The sequence below is a fragment of the Salvelinus alpinus genome, chromosome 15 (assembly GCF_045679555.1).
Source record: "Salvelinus alpinus chromosome 15, SLU_Salpinus.1, whole genome shotgun sequence".
Classification (NCBI taxonomy): Eukaryota; Metazoa; Chordata; class Actinopteri; order Salmoniformes; family Salmonidae; genus Salvelinus; species Salvelinus alpinus.
Window position 1 is genome coordinate 1,890,956 of NC_092100.1, and position 21,522 is coordinate 1,912,477.

Here is a 21,522-nt window from a genome sequence, read left to right on the forward strand (position 1 = left end):
ACCTTGTAGCATAATGGTAACTATTTAGGGACTATTACAGTCCAACCCACACCTTGTAGCATAATGGTAACTATTTAGGGACTATTACAGTCCAACCCACACCTTGTAGCATAATGGTAACTGTTTAGGGACTATTACAGTCCAACCCACACCTTGTAGCATAATGGTAACTATTTAGGGACTATTACAGTCCAACCCACACCTTGTAGCATAATGGTAACTATTTAGGGACTATTACAGTCCAACCTACACCTTGTAGCATAATGGTAACTATTTAGGGACTATTACAGTCCAACCCACACCTTGTAGCATAATGGTAACTATTTAGGGACTATTACAGTCCAACCCACACCTTGTAGCATAATGGTAACTATTTAGGGACTATTACAGTCCAACCTACACCTTGTAGCATAATGGTAACTATTTAGGGACTATTACAGTCCAACCCACACCTTGTAGCATAATGGTAACTATTTAGGGACTATTACAGTCCAACCTACACCTTGTAGCATAATGGTAACTATTTAGGGACTATTACAGTCCAACCTACACCTTGTAGCATAATGGTAACTATTTAGGGACTATTACAGTCCAACCCACACCTTGTAGCATAATGGTAACTATTTAGGGACTATTACAGTCCAACCCACACCTTGTAGCATAATGGTAACTATTTAGGTACTATTACAGTCCAACCCACACCTTGTAGCATAATGGTAACTATTTAGGGACTATTACAGTCCAACCCACACCTTGTAGTATAATGGTAACTATTTAGGGACTATTACAGTCCAACCCACACCTTGTAGCATAATGGTAACTATTTAGGGACTATTACAGTCCAACCCACACCTTGTATCATAATGGTAACTATTTAAGGACTATTACAGTCCAACCTACACCTTGTATCATAATGGTAACTATTTAGGGACTATTACAGTCCAACCCACACCTTGTAGCATAATGGTAACTATTTAGGGACTATTACAGTCCAACCCACACCTTGTATCATAATGGTAACTATTTAAGGACTATTACAGTCCAACCTACACCTTGTATCATAATGGTAACTATTTAGGGACTATTACAGTCCAACCCACACCTTGTAGCATAATGGTAACTATTTAGGGACTATTACAGTCCAACCCACACCTTGTAGCATAATGGTAACTATTTAGGGACTATTACAGTCCAACCCACACCTTGTAGCATAATGGTAACTATTTAGGGACTATTACAGTCCAACCCACACCTTGTAGCATAATGGTAACTATGTAGGGACTATTACAGTCCAACCCACACCTTGTAGCATAATGGTAACTATTTAGGGACTATTACAGTCCAACCCACACCTTGTAGCATAATGGTAACTATTTAGGGCCTATTACAGTCCAACCCACACCTTGTAGCATAATGGTAACTATTTAGGGCCTATTACAGTCCAACCCACACCTTGTAGCATAATGGTAACTATTTAGGGGCTATTACAGTCCAACCCACACCTTGTAGCATAATGGTAACTATTTAGGGACTATTACAGTCCAACCCACACCTTGTAGCATAATGGTAACTATTTAGGGACTATTACAGTCCAACCCACACCTTGTAGCATAATGGTAACTATTTAGGGACTATTACAGTCCAACCCACACCTTGTAGCATAATGGTAACTATTTAGGGACTATTACAGTCCAACCCACACCTTGTAGCATAATGGTAACTATTTAGGGACTATTACAGTCCAACCCACACCTTGTAGCATAATGGTAACTATTTAGGGACTATTACAGTCCAACCCACACCTTGTAGCATAATGGTAACTATTTAGGGACTATTACAGTCCAACCCACACCTTGTAGCATAATGGTAACTGTTTAGGGACTATTACAGTCCAACCCACACCTTGTAGCATAATGGTAACTATTTAGGGACTATTACAGTCCAACCTACACCTTGTAGCATAATGGTAACTATTTAGGGACTATTACAGTCCAACCCACACCTTGTAGCATAATGGTAACTATTTAGGGACTATTACAGTCCAACCTACACCTTGTAGCATAATGGTAACTATTTAGGGACTATTACAGTCCAACCCACACCTTGTAGCATAATGGTAACTATTTAGGGCCTATTACAGTCCAACCCACACCTTGTAGCATAATGGTAACTATTTAGGGCCTATTACAGTCCAACCCACACCTTGTAGCATAATGGTAACTATTTAGGGACTATTACAGTCCAACCCACACCTTGTAGCATAGTGGTAACTATTTAGGGACTATTACAGTCCAACCCACACCTTGTAGCATAATGGTAACTATTTAAGGACTATTACAGTCCAACCTACACCTTGTATCATAATGGTAACTATTTAGGGACTATTACAGTCCAACCCACACCTTGTAGCATAATGGTAACTATTTAGGGACTATTACAGTCCAACCTACACCTTGTAGCATAATGGTAACTATTTAGGGACTATTACAGTCCAACCCACACCTTGTAGCATAATGGTAACTATTTAGGGACTATTACAGTCCAACCCACACCTTGTAGCATAATGGTAACTATTTAGGGACTATTACAGTCCAATCCACACCTTGTAGCATAATGGTAACTATTTACGGACTATTACAGTCCAACCCACACCTTGTAGCATAATGGTAACTATTTAGGGACTATTACAGTCCAACCCACAACTTGTAGCATAATGGTAACTATTTAGGGACTATTACAGTCCAACCCACACCTTGTAGCATAATGGTAACTATTTAGGGACTATTACAGTCCAACCCACACCTTGTAGCATAATGGTAACTATTTAGGGACTATTACAGTCCAACCTACACCTTGTAGCATAATGGTAACTATTTAGGGACTATTACAGTCCAACCCACACCTTGTAGCATAATGGTAACTATTTAGGGACTATTACAGTCCAACCCACACCTTGTAGCATAATGGTAACTATTTAGGGACTATTACAGTCCAACCTACACCTTGTAGCATAATGGTAACTATTTAGGGACTATTACAGTCCAACCCACACCTTGTAGCATAATGGTAACTGTTTAGGGACTTTTAGTCCAACCTACACCTTGTAGCATAATGGTAACTATTTAGGGACTATTACAGTCCAACCCACACCTTGTAGCATAATGGTAACTATTTAGGGACTATTACAGTCCAACCCACACCTTGTAGCATAATGGTAACTATTTAGGGACTATTACAGTCCAACCCACACCTTGTAGCATAATGGTAACTATTTAAAATGAATCACAAGGAGCAGACACAATGGATCCATCCCATTATCACAGGAGACACAATAACATACACAGGAATGGAAGACGGAGGTCTATTCCTGCAGACAGAGCCCAGGTAGCTGTGGGGCCGGCAGGAGTCAGACAGGCCTTTATGGAAGGTTGAATATTGTCTGCATGATACAATAGATTTGATGAATATGTCAAACTCATAATTTCTTCTCAGTAAAGGTGACAATGCTCCTCTGATACCATGATGCCCACTAGATCCCTCCTCTCTTTCTAGTCAATATGATATGGATGACCAGTAGGAGCTAGACAGACAGACAGACAGTAGCTGTCTCCCCCTCTCCTCTGTTCTGGGTTTGCAGGGGGAATGTTCTGGGTTTGCAGGGGGAATGTTCTGGGTTTGCAGGGGGAATGTTCTGGGTTTGCAGGGGGAATGTTCTGGGTTTGCAGGGGGAATGTTCTGGGTTTGCAGGGGGAGATGTTCTGGGTTTGCAGGGGAGATGTTCTGGGTTTGCAGGGGGAGATGTTCTGGGGTGGCAGGGGGGATGTTCTGGGGTGGCAGGGGGGATGTTCTGGGGTGGCAGGGGGAATGTTCTGGGGTGGCAGGGGGAATGTTCTGGGGTGGCAGGGGGAATGTTCTGGGGTGGCAGGGGGAATGTTCTGGGTTTGCAGGTGCTTCTACACCTGCATTACTAGCTGTTTGGGGCATTACTAGCTGTTTGGGGTTTTAGGCTGGGTGTCTGTACAGCACTTCGAGATATTAGCTGATGTACGAAGGGCTATATAAAATAAAATTGATTGAATGTTCTGGGTTTGCAGGGGGAATGTTCTGGGTTTGCAGGGGGAATGTTCTGGGTTTGCAGGGGGGATGTTCTGGGTTTGCAGGGGGGATGTTCTGGGTTTGCAGGGGGGATGTTCTGGGGTGGCAGGGGGGATGTTCTGGGGTTCCAGGGGGGATGTTCTGGGTTTGCGTTGGGAATGTTCTGGGGTGGCAGGGGGGATGTTCTGGGTTTGCGTTGGGAATGTTCTGGGGTTCCAGGGGGGATGTTCTGGGTTTGCGTTGGGAATGTTCTGGGGTTCCAGGGGAAGGTTCTGGGTTTCTGGGCTGAGTGGTGAAGTCTAACGTCTGACCTCTGTATGGGGATAGGTCCCAGGTGACGGGGCGGATCACATGGCCGTCCAGAAGTCCACCCGGTCATCGGGTCATCAGAGCAGCCGCCACCGGAACCAGGAGCGGGACCAATCACGGGAGAGAGACAGAGACCAATCACGGGAAAGAAACTGGCCGTCAGAAAAAAATTCTGATGCACACTGTCAGGTAAAGCCAAATATGGTGGATAAATTAAGATGGTTCACTCAAGCCGTCAGTTATGGTTTACTTAACTGGGTGGATCTCCCATAGACACCAATGCGATAGCAGCTGGGTTTGGTCTGCTTAGTTCATTGACTGTAAATGAACAAGAAACAAACAGCGAGTGGGATGTCTCTTCTTCCGTCTCTGGAAAACCCTGACCTCTAAACCCGCAACCCACCCTATCTCCTATCCTGAGCAATGTCAACTGCCTCATGGATCTTTTTCTAGATCGTTAATGTTAAAATAAATCTGAATGCTAGGAGTCTGGCATGGAGAATATTGGAGGATTTACAGCGTTAAAGGGCAATGGGTGGGTGTTGGTTTTCTGGTTAGGGTTTGGTGGGTGTTGGGTTTCTGGTTAGGGTTAGGTGTGTATTTGGGTGTTGGTTTTCTAGTTAGGATTAGGTGTGTAGGTGGGTGTTGGTTTTCTGGTTAGGGTTAGGTGAGTGTTGGGTTTCTAGTTAGGGTTATGTGGGCGTTGGTTTTCTGGTTAGGGTTAGGTGTGTAGGTGGGTGTTGGTTTTCTGGGTAGGGTTAGGTGTGTAGGTGGGTGTTGGTTTTCTAGTTAGGGTTAGGTGTGTAGGTGGGTGTTGGTTTTCTGGTTAGGGTTAGGTGTGTAGGTGGGTGTTGGTTTTCTAGTTAGGGTTAGGTGTGTAGGAGGGTGTTGGTTTTCTGGTTAGGGTTAGGTGTGTAGGTGGGTGTTGGTTTTCTGGTTAGGGTTAGGTGAGTGTTGGGTTTCTAGTTAGGGTTATGTGGGCGTTGGTTTTCTGGTTAGGGTTAGGTGTGTAGGTGGGTGTTGGTTTTCTGGGTAGGGTTAGGTGTGTAGGTGGGTGTTGGTTTTCTAGTTAGGGTTAGGTGTGTAGGTGGGTGTTGGTTTTCTGGTTAGGGTTAGGTGTGTAGGTGGGTGTTGGTTTTCTAGTTAGGGTTAGGTGTGTAGGTGGGTGTTGGTTTTCTGGTTAGGGTTAGGTGGGTGTTGGTTTTCTGGGTAGGGTTAGGTGTGTAGTTGGGTGTTGGTTTTCTGGTTAGGGTTAAGTGTGTAGGTGGGTGTTGGTTTTCTGGTTAGGGTTAGGTGTTTAGGTGGGTGTTGGTTTTCTGGTTAGGGTTAGGTGTTTAGGTGGGTGTTGCTTTTCTGGTTAGGGTTAGGTGTTTAGGTGGGTGTTGGTTTTCTGGTTAGGGTTAGGTGTGTAGGTGGGTGTTGGTTTTCTGGTTAGGGTTAGGTTTTGTAGGTAGGTGTTGGTTTTCTAGTTAGGGCTAGGTGGGTGTTGGTTTTCTGGTTAGGGTTAGGTGTTTAGGTGGGTGTTGGTTTTCTGGGTAGGGTTAGGTGTTTAGGTGGGTGTTGGTTTTCTGGTTAGGGTTAGGTGTTTAGGTGGGTGTTGGTTTTCTGGTTAGGGTTAGGTGAGTGTTGGGTTTCTAGTTAGGGTTATGTGGGGTTTGGTTTTCTGGTTAGGGTTAGGTGTGTAGGTGGGTGTTGGTTTTCTAGTTAGGGTTAGGTGTGTAGGTGGGTGTTGGTTTTCTGGTTAGGGTTAGGTGGGTGTTGGTTTTCTGGTTACGGTTAGGTGGGTGTTGGGTTTCTAGTTAGGGTTAGTTGTGTAGGTGGGTGTTGGTTTTCTGGTTAGGCTTATGTGGGTAGTTTGGTGTTGGTTTTCTGGTTAGTGTTTGGTGTTTAGGTGTGTGTTGGTTTTCTGGTCAGGGTTAGGTGGGTGTAGGTGGGTGTTGGTTTTCTGGTTAGAGTTAGCTGTGTAGGTGGGTGTTGGTTTTCTGGTTAGGCTTATGTGGGTAGTTTGGTGTTGGTTTTCTGGTTAGTGTTTGTTGGTTTTCTGGTTAGGGTTAGGTGGGTGTAGGTGGGTGTTGGTTTTCTGGTTAGGGCTAGGTGTGTAGGTGGGTATTGGTTTTCTGGTTAGGGTTAGGTGTGTAGGTGGGTGTTGGTTTTCTAGTTAGGATTAGGTGTGTAGGTGGGTGTTGGTTTTCTGGTTAGGGCTAGGTGGGTGTTGGTTTTCTGGTTAGGGCTAGGTGGGTGTTGGTTTTCTGGTTAGGGCTAGGTGGGTGTTGGTTTTCTGGTTAGAGTTAGTTGTGTAGGTGGGTGTTGGTTTTCTGGTTAGGCTTATGTGGGTAGTTTGGTGTTGGTTTTTTGGTTAGTGTTTGGTGTTTAGGTGTGTGTTGGTTTTCTGGTTAGGGTTAGGTGGGTGTAGGTGGGTGTTGGTTTTCTGGTTAGGGCTAGGTGTGTAGGTGGGTATTGGTTTTCTGGTTAGGGTTAGGTGTGTAGGTGGGTGTTGGTTTTCTAGTTAGGATTAGGTGTGTAGGTGGGTGTTGGTTTTCTGGTTAGGGCTAGGTGGTTGTTGGTTTTCTGGTTAGGGCTAGGTGGGTGTTGGTTTTCTGGTTAGGGCTAGGTGGGTGTTGGTTTTCTGGTTAGGGTTAGGTGTTTAGGTGGGTGTTGGTTTTCTGGGTAGGGTTAGGTGTTTAGGTGGGTGTTGTTTTTCTGGTTAGGGTTAGGTGGGTGTAGGTGGGTGTTGGTTTTCTGGGTAGGGTTAGGTGTTTAGGTGGGTGTTGTTTTTCTGGTTAGGGTTAGGTGAGTGTTGGGTTTCTAGTTAGGGTTATGTGGGCGTTGGTTTTCTGGTTAGGGTTAGGTGTGTAGGTGGGTGTTGGGTTTCTAGTTAGGGTTAGGTGTGTAGGTGGGTGTTGGTTTTCTAGTTAGGGTTAGGTGTGTAGGTGGGTGTTGATTTTCTGGTTAGGGTGAGGTGGGTGTTGGTTTTCTGGTTACGGGTAGGTGGGTGTTTGGTTTTCTTGTTAGTGTTTGGTGTTTAGGTGTGTGTTGGTTTTCTGGTTAGGGTTAGGTGGGTGTAGGTGGGTGTTGGTTTTCTGGTTAGGGTTAGGTGTGTAGGTGGGTGTTGGTTTTCTGGATAGGGTTTGGTAGGTGTTGGTTTTCTGGGTAGGGTTAGGTGTTTAGGTGGGTGTTGGTTTTCTAGTTAGGGTTATGTGGGCGTTGGTTTTCTGGTTAGGGTTAGGTGTGTAGGTGGGTGTTGGTTTTCTAGTTAGGGTTAGGTGTGTAGGTGGGTGTTGGTTTTCTGGTTAGGGTTAGGTGGGTGTTGGTTTTCTGGGTAGGGTTAGGTGTGTAGTTGGGTGTTGGTTTTCTGGTTAGGGTTAAGTGTGTAGGTGGGTGTTGGTTTTCTGGTTAGGGTTAGGTGTTTAGGTGGGTGTTGGTTTTCTGGTTAGGGTTAAGTGTGTAGGTGGGTGTTGGTTTTCTGGTTAGGGTTAGGTGTTTAGGTGGGTGTTGGTTTTCTGGTTAGGGTTAGGTGTTTAGGTGGGTGTTGCTTTTCTGGTTAGGGTTAGGTGTTTAGGTGGGTGTTGGTTTTCTGGTTAGGGTTAGGTGTGTAGGTGGGTGTTGGTTTTCTGGTTAGGGTTAGGTTTTGTAGGTAGGTGTTGGTTTTCTAGTTAGGGCTAGGTGGGTGTTGGTTTTCTGGTTAGGGTTAGGTGTTTAGGTGGGTGTTGGTTTTCTGGGTAGGGTTAGGTGTTTAGGTGGGTGTTGGTTTTCTGGTTAGGGTTAGGTGAGTGTTGGGTTTCTAGTTAGGGTTAGGTGGGTGTTGGGTTTCTAGTTAGGGTTAGTTGTGTAGGTGGGTGTTGGTTTTCTGGTTAGGGTTAGGTGGGTGTTGGTTTTCTGGGTAGGGTTAGGTGTTTAGGTGGGTGTTGGTTTTCTGGTTAGGGTTAGGTGGGTGTTGGGTTTCTAGTTAGGGTTAGTTGTGTAGGTGGGTGTTGGTTTTCTAGTTAGGGTTAGGTGTGTAGGTGGGTGTTGGTTTTCTGGTTACGGTTAGGTGGGTGTTGGGTTTCTAGTTAGGGTTAGGTGGGTGTTGGGTTTCTAGTTAGGGTTAGTTGTGTAGGTGGGTGTTGGTTTTCTGGTTAGGGTTAGGTGGGTGTTGGTTTTCTGGGTAGGGTTAGGTGTTTAGGTGGGTGTTGGTTTTCTGGTTAGGGTTAGGTGGGTGTTGGGTTTCTAGTTAGGGTTAGTTGTGTAGGTGGGTGTTGGTTTTCTAGTTAGGGTTAGGTGTGTAGGTGGGTGTTGGTTTTCTAGTTAGGGTTAGGTGTTTAGGTGGGTGTTGGTTTTCTGGTTAGGGTTAGGTGGGTGTTGGTTTTCTGGTTACGGTTAGGTGGGTGTTGGGTTTCTAGTTAGGGTTAGTTGTGTAGGTGGGTGTTGGTTTTCTGGTTAGGCTTATGTGGGTAGGTGGGTGTTGGTTTTCTGGTTAGAGTTAGCTGTGTAGGTGGGTGTTGGTTTTCTGGTTAGGCTTATGTGGGTAGTTTGGTGTTGGTTTTCTGGTTAGTGTTTGTTGGTTTTCTGTTTAGGGTTAGGTGGGTGTAGGTGGGTGTTGGTTTTCTGGTTAGGGCTAGGTGTGTAGGTGGGTATTGGTTTTCTGGTTAGGGTTAGGTGTGTAGGTGGGTGTTGGTTTTCTAGTTAGGATTAGGTGTGTAGGTGGGTGTTGGTTTTCTGGTTAGGGCTAGGTGGGTGTTGGTTTTCTGGTTAGGGCTAGGTGGGTGTTGGTTTTCTGGTTAGGGCTAGGTGGGTGTTGGTTTTCTGGTTAGAGTTAGTTGTGTAGGTGGGTGTTGGTTTTCTGGTTAGGCTTATGTGGGTAGTTTGGTGTTGGTTTTCTGGTTAGTGTTTGGTGTTTAGGTGTGTGTTGGTTTTCTGGTTAGGGTTAGGTGGGTGTAGGTGGGTGTTGGTTTTCTGGTTAGGGCTAGGTGTGTAGGTGGGTATTGGTTTTCTGGTTAGGGTTAGGTGTGTAGGTGGGTGTTGGTTTTCTAGTTAGGATTAGGTGTGTAGGTGGGTGTTGGTTTTCTGGTTAGGGCTAGGTGGTTGTTGGTTTTCTGGTTAGGGCTAGGTGGGTGTTGGTTTTCTGGTTAGGGCTAGGTGGGTGTTGGTTTTCTGGTTAGGGTGAGGTGGGTGTTGGTTTTCTGGTTACGGTTAGGTGGGTGTTGGTTTTCTGGTTAGTGTTTGGTGTTTAGGTGTGTGTTGGTTTTCTGGTTAGGGTTAGGTGGGTGTAGGTGGGTGTTGGTTTTCTGGTTAGGGCTAGGTGTGTAGGTGGGTATTGGTTTTCTGGTTAGGCTTAGGTGTGTAGGTGGGTGTTGGTTTTCTGGATAGGGTTATGTGTGTTGGTGGGTGTTGGTTTTCTAGTTAGGATTAGGTGTGTAGGTGGGTGTTGGTTTTCTGGTTAGGGCTAGGTGGGTGTTGGTTTTCTGGTTAGGGCTAGGTGGGTGTTGGTTTTCTGGTTAGGGTTAGGTGGGTGTTGGTTTTCTGGTTAGGGTTAGGTGGGTGTTGGTTTTCTGGTTAGGGTTTGGTGGGTATTGGTTTTCTAGTTAGGGTTATGTGTGTTGGTGGGTGTTGGTTTTCTAGTTAGGATTAGGTGTGTAGGTGGGTGTTGGTTTTCTGGTTAGGGTTAGGTGGGTGTTGGTTTTCTGGTTAGAGTTAGGTGGGTGTTTGTTTTCTGGTTAGGGTTAGGTGGGTGTTGGTTTTCTGGTTAGGGTTAGGTGTGTACATGGGTGTTGGGTTTCTGGTTAGTGTTAGGTGTTTAGGTGGGTGTTGGTTTTCTGGTTAGGATTAGGTGTGTAGGTGGGTGTTGGTTTTCTGGTTAGGATTAGGTGTGTAGGTGGGTGTTAGTTTTCTGGTTAGGGTTATCTGGTTAGGGTTAGGTGGGTGTTGGTTTTCTGGTTAGTGTTAGGTGTGTAGTTGGGTGTTGTTTTTTTGGTTAGGGTTATGTGGGTGTTCATTTTCTGGTTAGGGTTATGTGGGTGTTGGTTTTCTGGTTAGGGTTAGGTGTTTAGGTGGGTGTTGGTTTTCTGGTTAGGGTTAGGTGTGTAGGTGGGTGTTGGTTTTCTGGTTAGGGTTAGGTGTTTAGGTGGGTGTTGGTTTTCTGGTTAGGGTTAGGTGTGTAGGTGGGTGTTGGTTTTCTGGTTAGGGTTAGGTGTGTAGGTGGGTGTTGGTTTTCTGGTTAGGGTTAGGTTTGTAGGTGGGTGTTGGTTTTCTAGTTAGGGCTAGGTGGGTGTTGGTTTTCTGGTTAGGGTTAGGTGTTTAGGTGGGTGTTGGTTTTCTGGGTAGGGTTAGGTGTTTAGGTGGGTGTTGTTTTTCTGGTTAGGGTTAGGTGAGTGTTGGGTTTCTAGTTAGGGTTATGTGGGCGTTGGTTTTCTGGTTAGGGTTAGGTGTGTAGGTGGGTGTTGGGTTTCTAGTTAGGGTTAGGTGTGTAGGTGGGTGTTGGTTGTTCTAGTTAGGGTTAGGTGTGTAGGTGGGTGTTGGTTTTCTGGTTAGGGTGAGGTGGGTGTTGGTTTTCTGGTTACGGGTAGGTGGGTGTTTGGTTTTCTTGTTAGTGTTTGGTGTTTAGGTGTGTGTTGGTTTTCTGGTTAGGGTTAGGTGGGTGTAGGTGGGTGTTGGTTTTCTGGTTAGGGTTAGGTGTGTAGGTGGGTGTTGGTTTTCTGGTTAGGGCTAGGTGGGTGTTGGTTTTCTGGTTAGGGCTAGGTGGGTGTTGGTTTTCTGGTTAGGGTTAGGTGGGTGTTGGTTTTCTGGTTAGGGTTAGGTGGGTGTTGGTTTTCTGGTTAGGGTTTGGTGGGTATTGGTTTTCTAGTTAGGGTTATGTGTGTTGGTGGGTGTTGGTTTTCTAGTTAGGATTAGGTGTGTAGGTGGGTGTTGGTTTTCTGGTTAGGGTTAGGTGGGTGTTGGTTTTCTGGTTAGAGTTAGGTGGGTGTTGGTTTTCTGGTTAGAGTTAGGTGGGTGTTTGTTTTCTGGTTAGGGTTAGGTGGGTGTTGGTTTTCTGGTTAGGGTTAGGTGTGTACATGGGTGTTGGGTTTCTGGTTAGTGTTAGGTGTTTAGGTGGGTGTTGGTTTTCTGGTTAGGATTAGGTGTGTAGGTGGGTGTTGGTTTTCTGGTTAGGGTTATCTGGTTAGGGTTAGGTGGGTGTTGGTTTTCTGGTTAGTGTTAGGTGTGTAGTTGGGTGTTGTTTTTTTGGTTAGGGTTATGTGGGTGTTCATTTTCTGGTTAGGGTTATGTGGGTGTTGGTTTTCTGGTTAGGGTTAGGTGTTTAGGTGGGTGTTGGTTTTCTGGTTAGGGTTAGGTGTGTAGGTGGGTGTTGGTTTTCTGGTTAGGGTTAGGTGTTTAGGTGGGTGTTGGTTTTCTGGTTAGGGTTAGGTGTGTAGGTGGGTGTTGGTTTTCTGGTTAGGGTTAGGTGTGTAGGTGGGTGTTGGTTTTCTGGTTAGGGTTAGGTTTGTAGGTGGGTGTTGGTTTTCTAGTTAGGGCTAGGTGGGTGTTGGTTTTCTGGTTAGGGTTAGGTGTTTAGGTAGGTGTTGGTTTTCTGGGTAGGGTTAGGTGTTTAGGTGGGTGTTGGTTTTCTGGTTAGGGTTAGGTGAGTGTTGGGTTTCTAGTTAGGGTTATGTGGGCGTTGGTTTTCTGGTTAGGGTTAGGTGTGTAGGTGGGTGTTGGGTTTCTAGTTAGGGTTAGGTGTGTAGGTGGGTGTTGGTTTTCTAGTTAGGGTTAGGTGTGTAGGTGGGTGTTGGTTTTCTGGTTAGGGTGAGGTGGGTGTTGGTTTTCTGGTTAGGGTTAGGTGTGTAGGTGGGTGTTGGGTTTCTAGTTAGGGTTAGGTGTGTAGGTGGGTGTTGGTTTTCTAGTTAGGGTTAGGTGTGTAGGTGGGTGTTGGTTTTCTGGTTAGGGTGAGGTGGGTGTTGGTTTTCTGGTTACGGGTAGGTGGGTGTTTGGTTTTCTTGTTAGTGTTTGGTGTTTAGGTGTGTGTTGGTTTTCTGGTTAGGGTTAGGTGGGTGTAGGTGGGTGTTGGTTTTCTGGTTAGGGCTAGGTGTGTAGGTGGGTGTTGGTTTTCTGGATAGGGTTTGGTAGGTGTTGGTTTTCTGGTTAGGGTTATGTGTGTTGGTTTTCTGGGTAGGGTTAGGTGTTTAGGTGGGTGTTGGTTTTCTGGTTAGGGTTAGGTGTGTAGGTGGGTGTTGGTTTTCTGGTTAGGGTTAGGTGTGTAGGTGGGTGTTGGTTTTCTGGTTAGGGTTAGGTTTGTAGGTGGGTGTTGGTTTTCTAGTTAGGGTTAGGTGTTTAGGTGGGTGTTGGTTTTCTGGGTAGGGTTAGGTGTTTAGGTGGGTGTTGGTTTTCTGGTTAGGGTTAGGTGTGTTGGTTTTCTGGGTAGGGTTAGGTGTGTAGGTGGGTGTTGGTTTTCTAGTTAGGGTTAGGTGTGTAGGTGGGTGTTGGTTTTCTAGTTAGGGTTAGGTGTTTAGGTGGGTGTTGGTTTTCTGGGTAGGGTTAGGTGTTTAGGTGGGTGTTGGTTTTCTGGTTAGGGTTAGGTGTGTTGGTTTTCTGGGTAGGGTTAGGTGTGTAGGTGGGTGTTGGTTTTCTAGTTAGGGTTAGGTGTTTAGGTGGGTGTTGGTTTTCTGGTTAGGGTTAGGTGTGTTGGTTTTCTGGGTAGGGTTAGGTGTGTAGGTGGGTGTTGGTTTTCTAGTTAGGGTTAGGTGTGTAGGTGGGTGTTGGTTTTCTGGTTAGGGTGAGGTGTGTAGGTGGGTGTTGGTTTTCTGGATAGGGTTTGGTAGGTGTTGGTTTTCTGGGTAGGGTTAGGTGTGTAGGTGGGTGTTGGTTTTCTAGTTAGGGTTAGGTGTGTAGGTGGGTGTTGGTTTTCTGGTTAGGGTGAGGTGTGTAGGTGGGTGTTGGTTTTCTGGATAGGGTTTGGTAGGTGTTGGTTTTCTGGGTAGGGTTATGTGTTTAGGTGGGTGTTGGTTTTCTGGTTAGGGTTAGGTGTTTAGGTGGGTGTTGTTTTTCTGGTTAGGGTTAGGTGAGTGTTGGGTTTCTAGTTAGGGTTATGTGGGCGTTGGTTTTCTGGTTAGGGTTAGGTGTGTAGGTGGGTGTTGGTTTTCTAGTTAGGATTAGGTGTGTAGGTGGGTGTTGGTTTTCTGGTTAGGGTCATGTGATGGACATACACAAAATATTACACAAAGGTGAAATGAAAAAAAGTACTTGTTACAAAAAATGCACAAAAATTCTAAACGGAAAAGTGGTGCGTGCATATGTTTTCACCCCCTTTGCTATGAAGCCCCTAAATAAGATCTGGTGCAACTAATTACCTTCAGAAGTCACATAATTACTTAAGTAAAGTCCAACTGTGTGCAATTTGTCACATGATCTCAGTTTTTATACACCTGTTCACATGATATCAGTTTTTATACACCTGTCCTGAAAGGCCCCAGAGTTTTCAACACCGCTAAGCAAGGGGCACCACCAAGCAAGCGGCACCAGAAAGAACAAGGCGCTCTCCAAACAGGTCAGGGACAAAGTTGTGGAGAAGGACATTTCAGGGTTGAGTTATAAAAAAATATCAGAAACTTTGAACATCACACAGAGCAGCATTAAATCCATTATTAAAAAATTGAAAGAATATGGCACCAAAACAAACCTGCCAAGAGAGGGCCGCCCACCAAAACTCACGGACCAGGCAAGGAAGACATTAATCAGAGAGGTAACAAAGAGACCAAAGATAACCCTGAAGGAGCTGCAAAGCTCCACAGCGGAGATTGGAGTATCTGTCATTAGGACCACTTTAAGCCATACACTCCACAGAGCTGGGCTTTACGGAAGAGTGGACAGAAAAAAAGCCATTGCTTGAAGAAGAAAATAAGCAAACACATTTGGTGTTCGCCAAAAGGCATGTGGGAGACTCCCCAAACATATGGAAGAAGGTACTCTGGTCAGATGAGACTAAAATGTAGCTTTTTGATCATCAAGGAAAACGCTGTCTGGCGCAAACCCAACACCTCTCATCACCCCGAGAACCCCATCCCCACAGTGAAGCATGGTGGTGGCAGCATCATGCTGTGAGTATGTTTTTCATCGGCAGGGACTGGGAAACTGGTCAGAATTAAAGGAATGATGGATGGCGCTAAATACAAGGACATTTTGAGGGACATTTCAGTCTTCCAGAGATTTGAGACTGGGACGGAGGTTCACCTTCTAGCAGGACAATGACCCTAAGCATACTGCTAAAGCAACACTCAAGTGGTTTAAGGGGTAACATTTAAATGTCTTGGAATGGCCTAGTCAAGCCCAGACCTTAATCCAATTGAGAATCTGTGGTATGACTTAAAGATTACTGTACACCAGCGGAACCGATCCAACTTGAAGGAGCTGGAGCAATTTTGCCTTGAAGAATGGGCAGAAATCCCAGTGGCTAGATATGCCAAGTTTATGGAGACATACTCCAAGGGACTTGCAGCTGTAATTGCTGTAAAAGGTGGCTTTACAAAGTATTGACTTTGGAGGGTGAATAGTTATGAGCATTGTTTCACAATAATACATATTTTGCATCTTCAAAGTGGTAGACATGTTGTGTAAATCAAATGATACAAACCCCCCAAAAATATATTTTAATTCCAGGTTGTAAGGCATCAAAATAGGAGAAATGCAAAGGGGGGTGAATACTTTCCCAAGCCACTGTAGTTGGGTGTTGGGTTTCTGGTTAGGTGGATATTTGGTTTCTGGTTAGGTGTTTAGGTGAGTGTTGGTTTCCAGGTTAAGTGTGTAGGTGGGTGTTGGTTTTCTAGTTAAGGCTAGGTGTGTAGGTGAGTGTTGGTTTTCTGGTTAGGGTTAGGTGTGTAGGTGGGTGTTGGTTTTCTGGTTAGGGTTAGGTGGGTGTTGGTTTTCTGGTTAATGCTAGGTGTGTAGGTGGGTGTTGGTTTTCTGGTTAGGGTTAGGTGTGTAGATGGGTGTTGGTTTTCTGGTTAGGGTTAGATGTGTGTTGGTTTTCTGGTTAATGCTAGGTGTGTAGGTGGGTGTTGGTTTTCTGGTTAGGGTTAGGTGTGTAGGTGGGTGTTGGTTTTCTGGTTAGGGTTAGGTGTGTAGGTGAGTGTTGGTTTTCTAGTTAGGGTTAGGTGGGTGTTGATTTTCTGTTAGGTGTGTAGGTGGGTGTTGGTTTTCTGGTTAGGGTTAGGTGGGTGTTGGTTTTCTGGTTAGGGTTAGGTGTGTAGGTGGGTGTTGGTTTTCTGGGTAGGGTTAGGTGTGTAGGTGGGTGTTGGTTTTCTAGTTAGGGTTAGGTGGGTGTTGGTTTTCTGGTTAGGTGTGTAGGTGGGTGTTGGTTTTCTGGTTAGGTGTGTAGGTGGGTGTTGGTTTTCTGGTTAGGGTTAGGTGTGTAGGTGGGTGTTGGTTTTCTGGGTAGGGTTAGGTGTGTAGGTGGGTGTTTCTGGAAACAGCCATCTACAGTTGAAGTTGGAAGTTTATATACACTCAGGTTGGAGTCATTAAAACTTGTTTTTCAACCACTCCACAATGTCTTGTTCACGAACTATAGTTTTGGCAAGTCAGTTCGGACATCTACTTTGTGCATGACACAAGTAATTATTGTTTACAGACAGATTATTTCACTGTATCACAATTCCAGTGGGTCAGAAGTTTACATACACTAAGTTGACTGTGCCTATAAAGAGCTTGGAAAATTCCAGAAAATTATGTCATGGCTTTTAGAAGCTTCTGATAGGCTAATTGACATAATTTGAGTCAATTGGAGGTGTACATGTGGATGTATTTCAAGGCCTACCTTCAAACGCAGTGCCTCTTTGCTTGACATCATGGGAAAATCAAAAGAAGTCAGCCAAGACCTCAGAAAAAAAAATTGTAGACCTTCACAAGTCTGGTTCATCCTTGGGAGCAATTTCCAAATGCCTGAAGGTACCACGTTTATCTGTACAAACAATAGTACGCAAGTATAAACACCATGGGACCATGTAGCCGTCATACCGCTCAGGAAGGAGATGCGTTCTGTCTCCTAGAGATTAATGTACTTTGGTGCGAAAAGTGCAAATCAATCCCAGAACAACAGCAATGGACCTTGTGAAGATGCTGGAGGAAACAGGTACCAAAGTATCTATATCCACTGTAAAACGAGTCCTATATCGACATAACCTGAAAGGCTCAGCAAGGAAGAAGCCACTGCTCCAAAACCGCCATTAAAAAAAGCCAGACCATGGTTTGCAACTGCACATGGGGACAAAGATCGTACTTTTTGGAGAAATGTCCTCTGGTCTGATGAAACAAAAATAGAACTGTTTGGCCATAATGACCATTGTTATGTTTGGAGGAAAAAGGGGGAAGCTTGCAAGCCGAAGAATACCATCCTGTCACGTTCGTCGTAGGAAGGAGACCAAAGCGCAGTGTGATGTGAATACATCTTCTTTAATGATAACGAAGAACAATAAACAAACTAATACAAAATAACAAATCGAAAGTGAAGCTAAATATAACGAGTGCCGACATGCAACATCACATAGACAATAACCCACAAACCAAACTGGAAAATGGCAACCTAAATAGGATCCCCAATCAGAGACAACGATAAACAGCTGCCTCTGATTGGGAACCAATCTAGGTCACCATAGACCTACATAATGCCCAGACTACACACACACACCTAGACATACCAAAACCCTAGACAAGACAAAAACACACATACCACCCTCGTCACACCCTGACCTAACCAAAATAATAAAGAAAACAAAGATAACTAAGGTCAGGGCGTGACACATCCCAACCGTGAAGCACGGGGGTGGCAGCATCATGTTGTGGGGGTGCTTTGCTGCAGGAGGGACTGGTGCACTTCACAAAATAGATGACATCATGAGGCAGGAAAATTCTGTGGATATATTGAAGCAACATCTGAAGACATCAGTCAGGAAGTTAAAGCTTGGTCGCAAATGGGTCTTCCAAATGGACAATGACCCCAAGCATACTTCCAAAGTTGTGGCAAAATGGCTTAAGGACAACAAAGTTACGGTATTGGAGTGGCCATCACAAAGCACTGACCTCAATCCTATAGAAAATGTGTCGGCAGAACTGAAAAAGCGTGTGCGAGCAAGGATGCCTGAAAATCTGACTCGGTTACACCAGCTCTGTCAGGCAGAATGGGCCAAAATTCACCCAACTTATTGTGGGAAGCTTGTGGAAGGTTTCCTGAAACGTTTGACCCAAGTTAAACAATTTAAAGGCAATGCTACCAAATACTAATTGAGTCTATGTAAGCTTCTGACCTACTGGGAATATGATGAAAGAAATGAAAGCTGAAATAAATCATTCTCTCTAATATTATTCAGACATTTCACATTCTTAAAATAAAGTGGTGATCCTAACTGACCTAAGACAGGGAATTTTTACTTGGATTAAATGTCAGGAATTGTGAAAAACTGAGTTTAAATGTATTTGGCTAAGGTGTATGTAAACTTCCGACTTCAACTGTATTTAGTCAGAACAGTTATTTCAAGAGCTCCAGCTAACCCTAGCATTTCACAACTATACTGAGGCAACATCTGTTGCTAAAACATAACAGACAAATAACTACACTGTATCATATATTGTACAGATATGTTTGTTATATTGCGTATTCTTACCCCTCAGAGCCAGCCTCTCAAGTCTCTACGGAAGCTCCTTCACCTCTCCTCCTCCTCCTCCACCTCCAATCAAACGGCCCCATCTGATATGCGCTTCCAGCCCCAGCCCAACTCCACCTCGGCTAAAGCGGGTTTCAGTGAGGGTCCCAGTCGGAGCCACGCAAGCTCCAGCACCCCCCTGCTGAAGAGCAGGCAGGCCGCCTACCCCCTCCCTGGTCAGATGGAGTCCAGCTGGCACACCTCGGCCCTGGGCAGAGCTGAGGGAAACCCTTACCCCGAGCAACATGGAGGGAGGGAAGGCAAGGGGGGCCAGAATGGACATGGGTTCGGACGGCCCTCACGCTCACGCATTCCAAATCTCAATGACCTGAAAGAGACTGCTCTGTAGAGAGCTACTTTAACCTTGACACCTGACCCCAGACCTCTCTCTGCTGCCCAGACCTCTCTCTGCTGCCCAGACCAGTCGGCTTCATTGTTTCTTTTTTAAAGCTTCCATATTTGATAGAATTTGTAATATTACCTATGTCATTCTGATTATTATAATATTTGTCAGTTAATAATTGCAAATCAATCATATATGTAAATGCTATTTAAGATTTAAAGTGTACTTGTTAGAGTCTGCTTGCACACAATTGAAATATGACATTTTATTTCACAGTATTTGCATTATATTTCCTTAAGAATATATGAAGTTTAAATTAAGAGTTTTTTGATTGTTACAATGTAGACCATTCCTTCCCATCAGTCAGTCTGTGCTGTGTATTCAGTCTGTCTCTTGATGTCCCCTGCCAGACTGGTGGAGGACGCTCTATAGAGGGTTAAAGCTTTAGTATTTAGGACAATGTTACGGCAATGCGTTGTCCATCTCCAAACAGATTTTATATACATTGCTGTAGTCAGTGAACCAATGTTCTGTGTTGACAATCAAGAGAATCTTGTGTTTGATGTCATTTGATAGGAGAGGGCTAGTCTCAGGAGAAATCCCAAGTTTTTGATACAATACTTTGTAAGTTAAAGTAAATGGCTTCATTCCAACATGGTACAGAGTCCCTTACACTACAGCCCCCCCCCCCCCCGGTGACCTGTGGTACCATTTCACCTGTAATACTTCACCTTAATAGCTATGTTTTCATAAACTATTTTTTTTGCTGAGATTTAGAACATTTGCATAGAAAATAGATGTGACAGTTGCCTGCTATGGTGAGTTTCCATTTAATTATCCTGTGTCGACACATAGAAAATAGATGTGACAGTTGCCTGCTATGGTGAGTTTCCATTTAATTATCCTGTGTCGATACATAGAAAATAGATGTGACAGTTGCCTGCTATGGTGAGTTTCCATTTAATTATCCTGTGTCGATACATAGAAAATAGATGTGACAGTTGCCTGCTATGGTGAGTTTCCATTTAATTATCCTGTGTCGATACATAGAAAATAGATGTGACAGTTGCCTGCTATGGTGAGTTTCCATGTTGTGTCGATAAAAACAGCTGGACATAATGACTTCACATAAAATAGAAGTGGTTGAATTGTTTCCATTACCGTTTAGGCCAATAGCGCATTAATAAATTGGTGACAGCCTGTACGCCCTCCCACCTATCTTTTCATGTCTCAGGTAGCCCGTGAAAGCCTGCATGGATAGAATGCAATAATTGACTAATATATGCCATATTCGAATTATTCAAATGTGCCAGTGTATCGCCACGGTCCGCGCCATGGTGAAACTTACACTCCTGTAGATCTGTAATAAATGGATGGTGAAACTTGCCAGCCAACCAGAAAAGCAAGACGAAGCAATTCAGGACAATCCTTGTCCTGCAAAGAAACATTATTTTTATAGTTGGAAAATGGATTTAGCAAGCAGTAGGCGTTTAGAATTAAATGTGGAGTGGAGCTTTAGTTTCAAGTTTTTTTATGTCACGTGCACAAGTACAGTGAAATGCCTTTCCTGCAAGCTCTAACCCCAACAATGCAGTAATTGATATCAATGTAATACTAAAAATAACAAGGTAGAACAAAAACACAATAAATAGAAGTAAGAAGAACATGATAAAGTAAGTAAGCTATATACAGGGTCAGTTCCAATACCATATTTACAATGTGCATGGATACTGGAGTGATAGAGGTAGATACAGTTGAAGTCAGAAGTTTACATACACTTAGGTTGGAGTCATTAAAACTCGTTGTTCAACCACTCCACAAATTTCTTGTTAACAAACTATAGTTTTGGCAACTTGGTTAGGACATCTACTTTGTGCATGACAAGTAATTTTTCTAACAATTGTTTACAGTCCGATTATTTCACTTATAATTCACTGTATCACAATTCCAGTGGGTCAGAAGTTTACATACACTAAGTTGACTGTGCCTTTAAACAGCTTGGAAAATTCCAGAAAATTATGTCATGGCTTTAGAAGCTTCTGATAGGCTAATTGACATAATTTGAGTCAATTGGAGGTGTACCTGTGGATGTATTTCAAGGCCTACCTTCAAACTCAGTGCCTCTTTGCTTGACATCATGGGAATATCAAAAGAAATCAGCCAAGACCTCAGAAAAACAATTGTAGACCTCCACAAGTCTGGTTCATCCTTGGGAGCAATTTCCAAACGCCTGAAGGTACCACGTTCATCTGTACAAACAATAGTACGCAAGTATAAACACCATGGGACCACACAGCCGTCATACCGCTCAGGAAGGAGACGCGTTCTGTCTCCTAGAGATGAACGTACTTTGGTGAGAAAAGTGCAAATCAATCCCAGAACAACAGCAAATTACCTTTTGAAGATGCTGGAGGAAACAGGTACCAAAGTATCTATACCCACAGTAAAACGAGTCCTATATCGACATAACCTGAAAGGTCGCTCAGCAAGGAAGAAGCCACTGCTCCACAACCACCATAAAAAAGCCAGACTGGTTTGCAACTGCACATGGGGACAAAGATCGTACTTTTTGGAGAAATGTCCTCTGGTCTGATGAAACAAAAATATAACTGTTTGGCGATGATGACCATCGTTATGTCTGGAGGAAAAAGGGGGAGGCTTGCAAGCTGAAGAACACCATCCCAGCCGTGAAGCACGGGGGTGGCAGCATCATGTTGTGGGGGTGCTTTGCTGCAGGAGGGACTGGTGCACTTCACAAAATAGATGGCATCATGAGGCAGGAAAATTATGTGGATATATTTAAGCAACATCTGAAGACATCAGTCAGGAAGTTAAAGCTTGGTCGCAAATGGGTCTTCCAAATGGACAATGACCCCAAGCATACTTCCAAAGTTGTGGCAAAATGGCTTAAGGACAACAAAGTCAAGGTATTGGAGTGGCCATCACAAAGCCCCGACCTCAATCCTATAGAAAATTTGTGGGCAGAAATGAAAAAGCGTGTGCGAGCAAGGAGGCCTACAAACCGGACTCAGTTACACCAGCTCTGTCAGGAGGAATGGACTAAAATTCACCCAACTTATTGTGGGAAGCTTGTGGAAGGTTTCCTGAAACGTTTGACCCAAGTTAAACATT

At 44.3% G+C, this 21,522-nt stretch overlaps 1 protein-coding gene across 2 annotated transcripts in view; it reads left to right on the forward strand.

Annotated features, from left to right (window-relative positions):
- Nucleotides 1–21,522, forward strand: part of LOC139539374 (cyclin-dependent kinase-like 5) — a 166,772-nt gene that overhangs the window by 143,224 nt on the left and 2,026 nt on the right. For both annotated transcript variants that reach the window (XM_071342247.1, XM_071342248.1), the window contains 2 exons: nucleotides 4,423–4,593; nucleotides 18,016–21,522. The exon at nucleotides 18,016–21,522 is cut by the window's right edge and continues 2,026 nt beyond it. In XM_071342247.1, coding sequence (XP_071198348.1) covers nucleotides 4,423–4,593; nucleotides 18,016–18,396 — 552 coding nt within the window. In that variant the 3' untranslated portion in view covers nucleotides 18,397–21,522. The remainder of the gene's footprint in view (nucleotides 1–4,422; nucleotides 4,594–18,015) is intronic.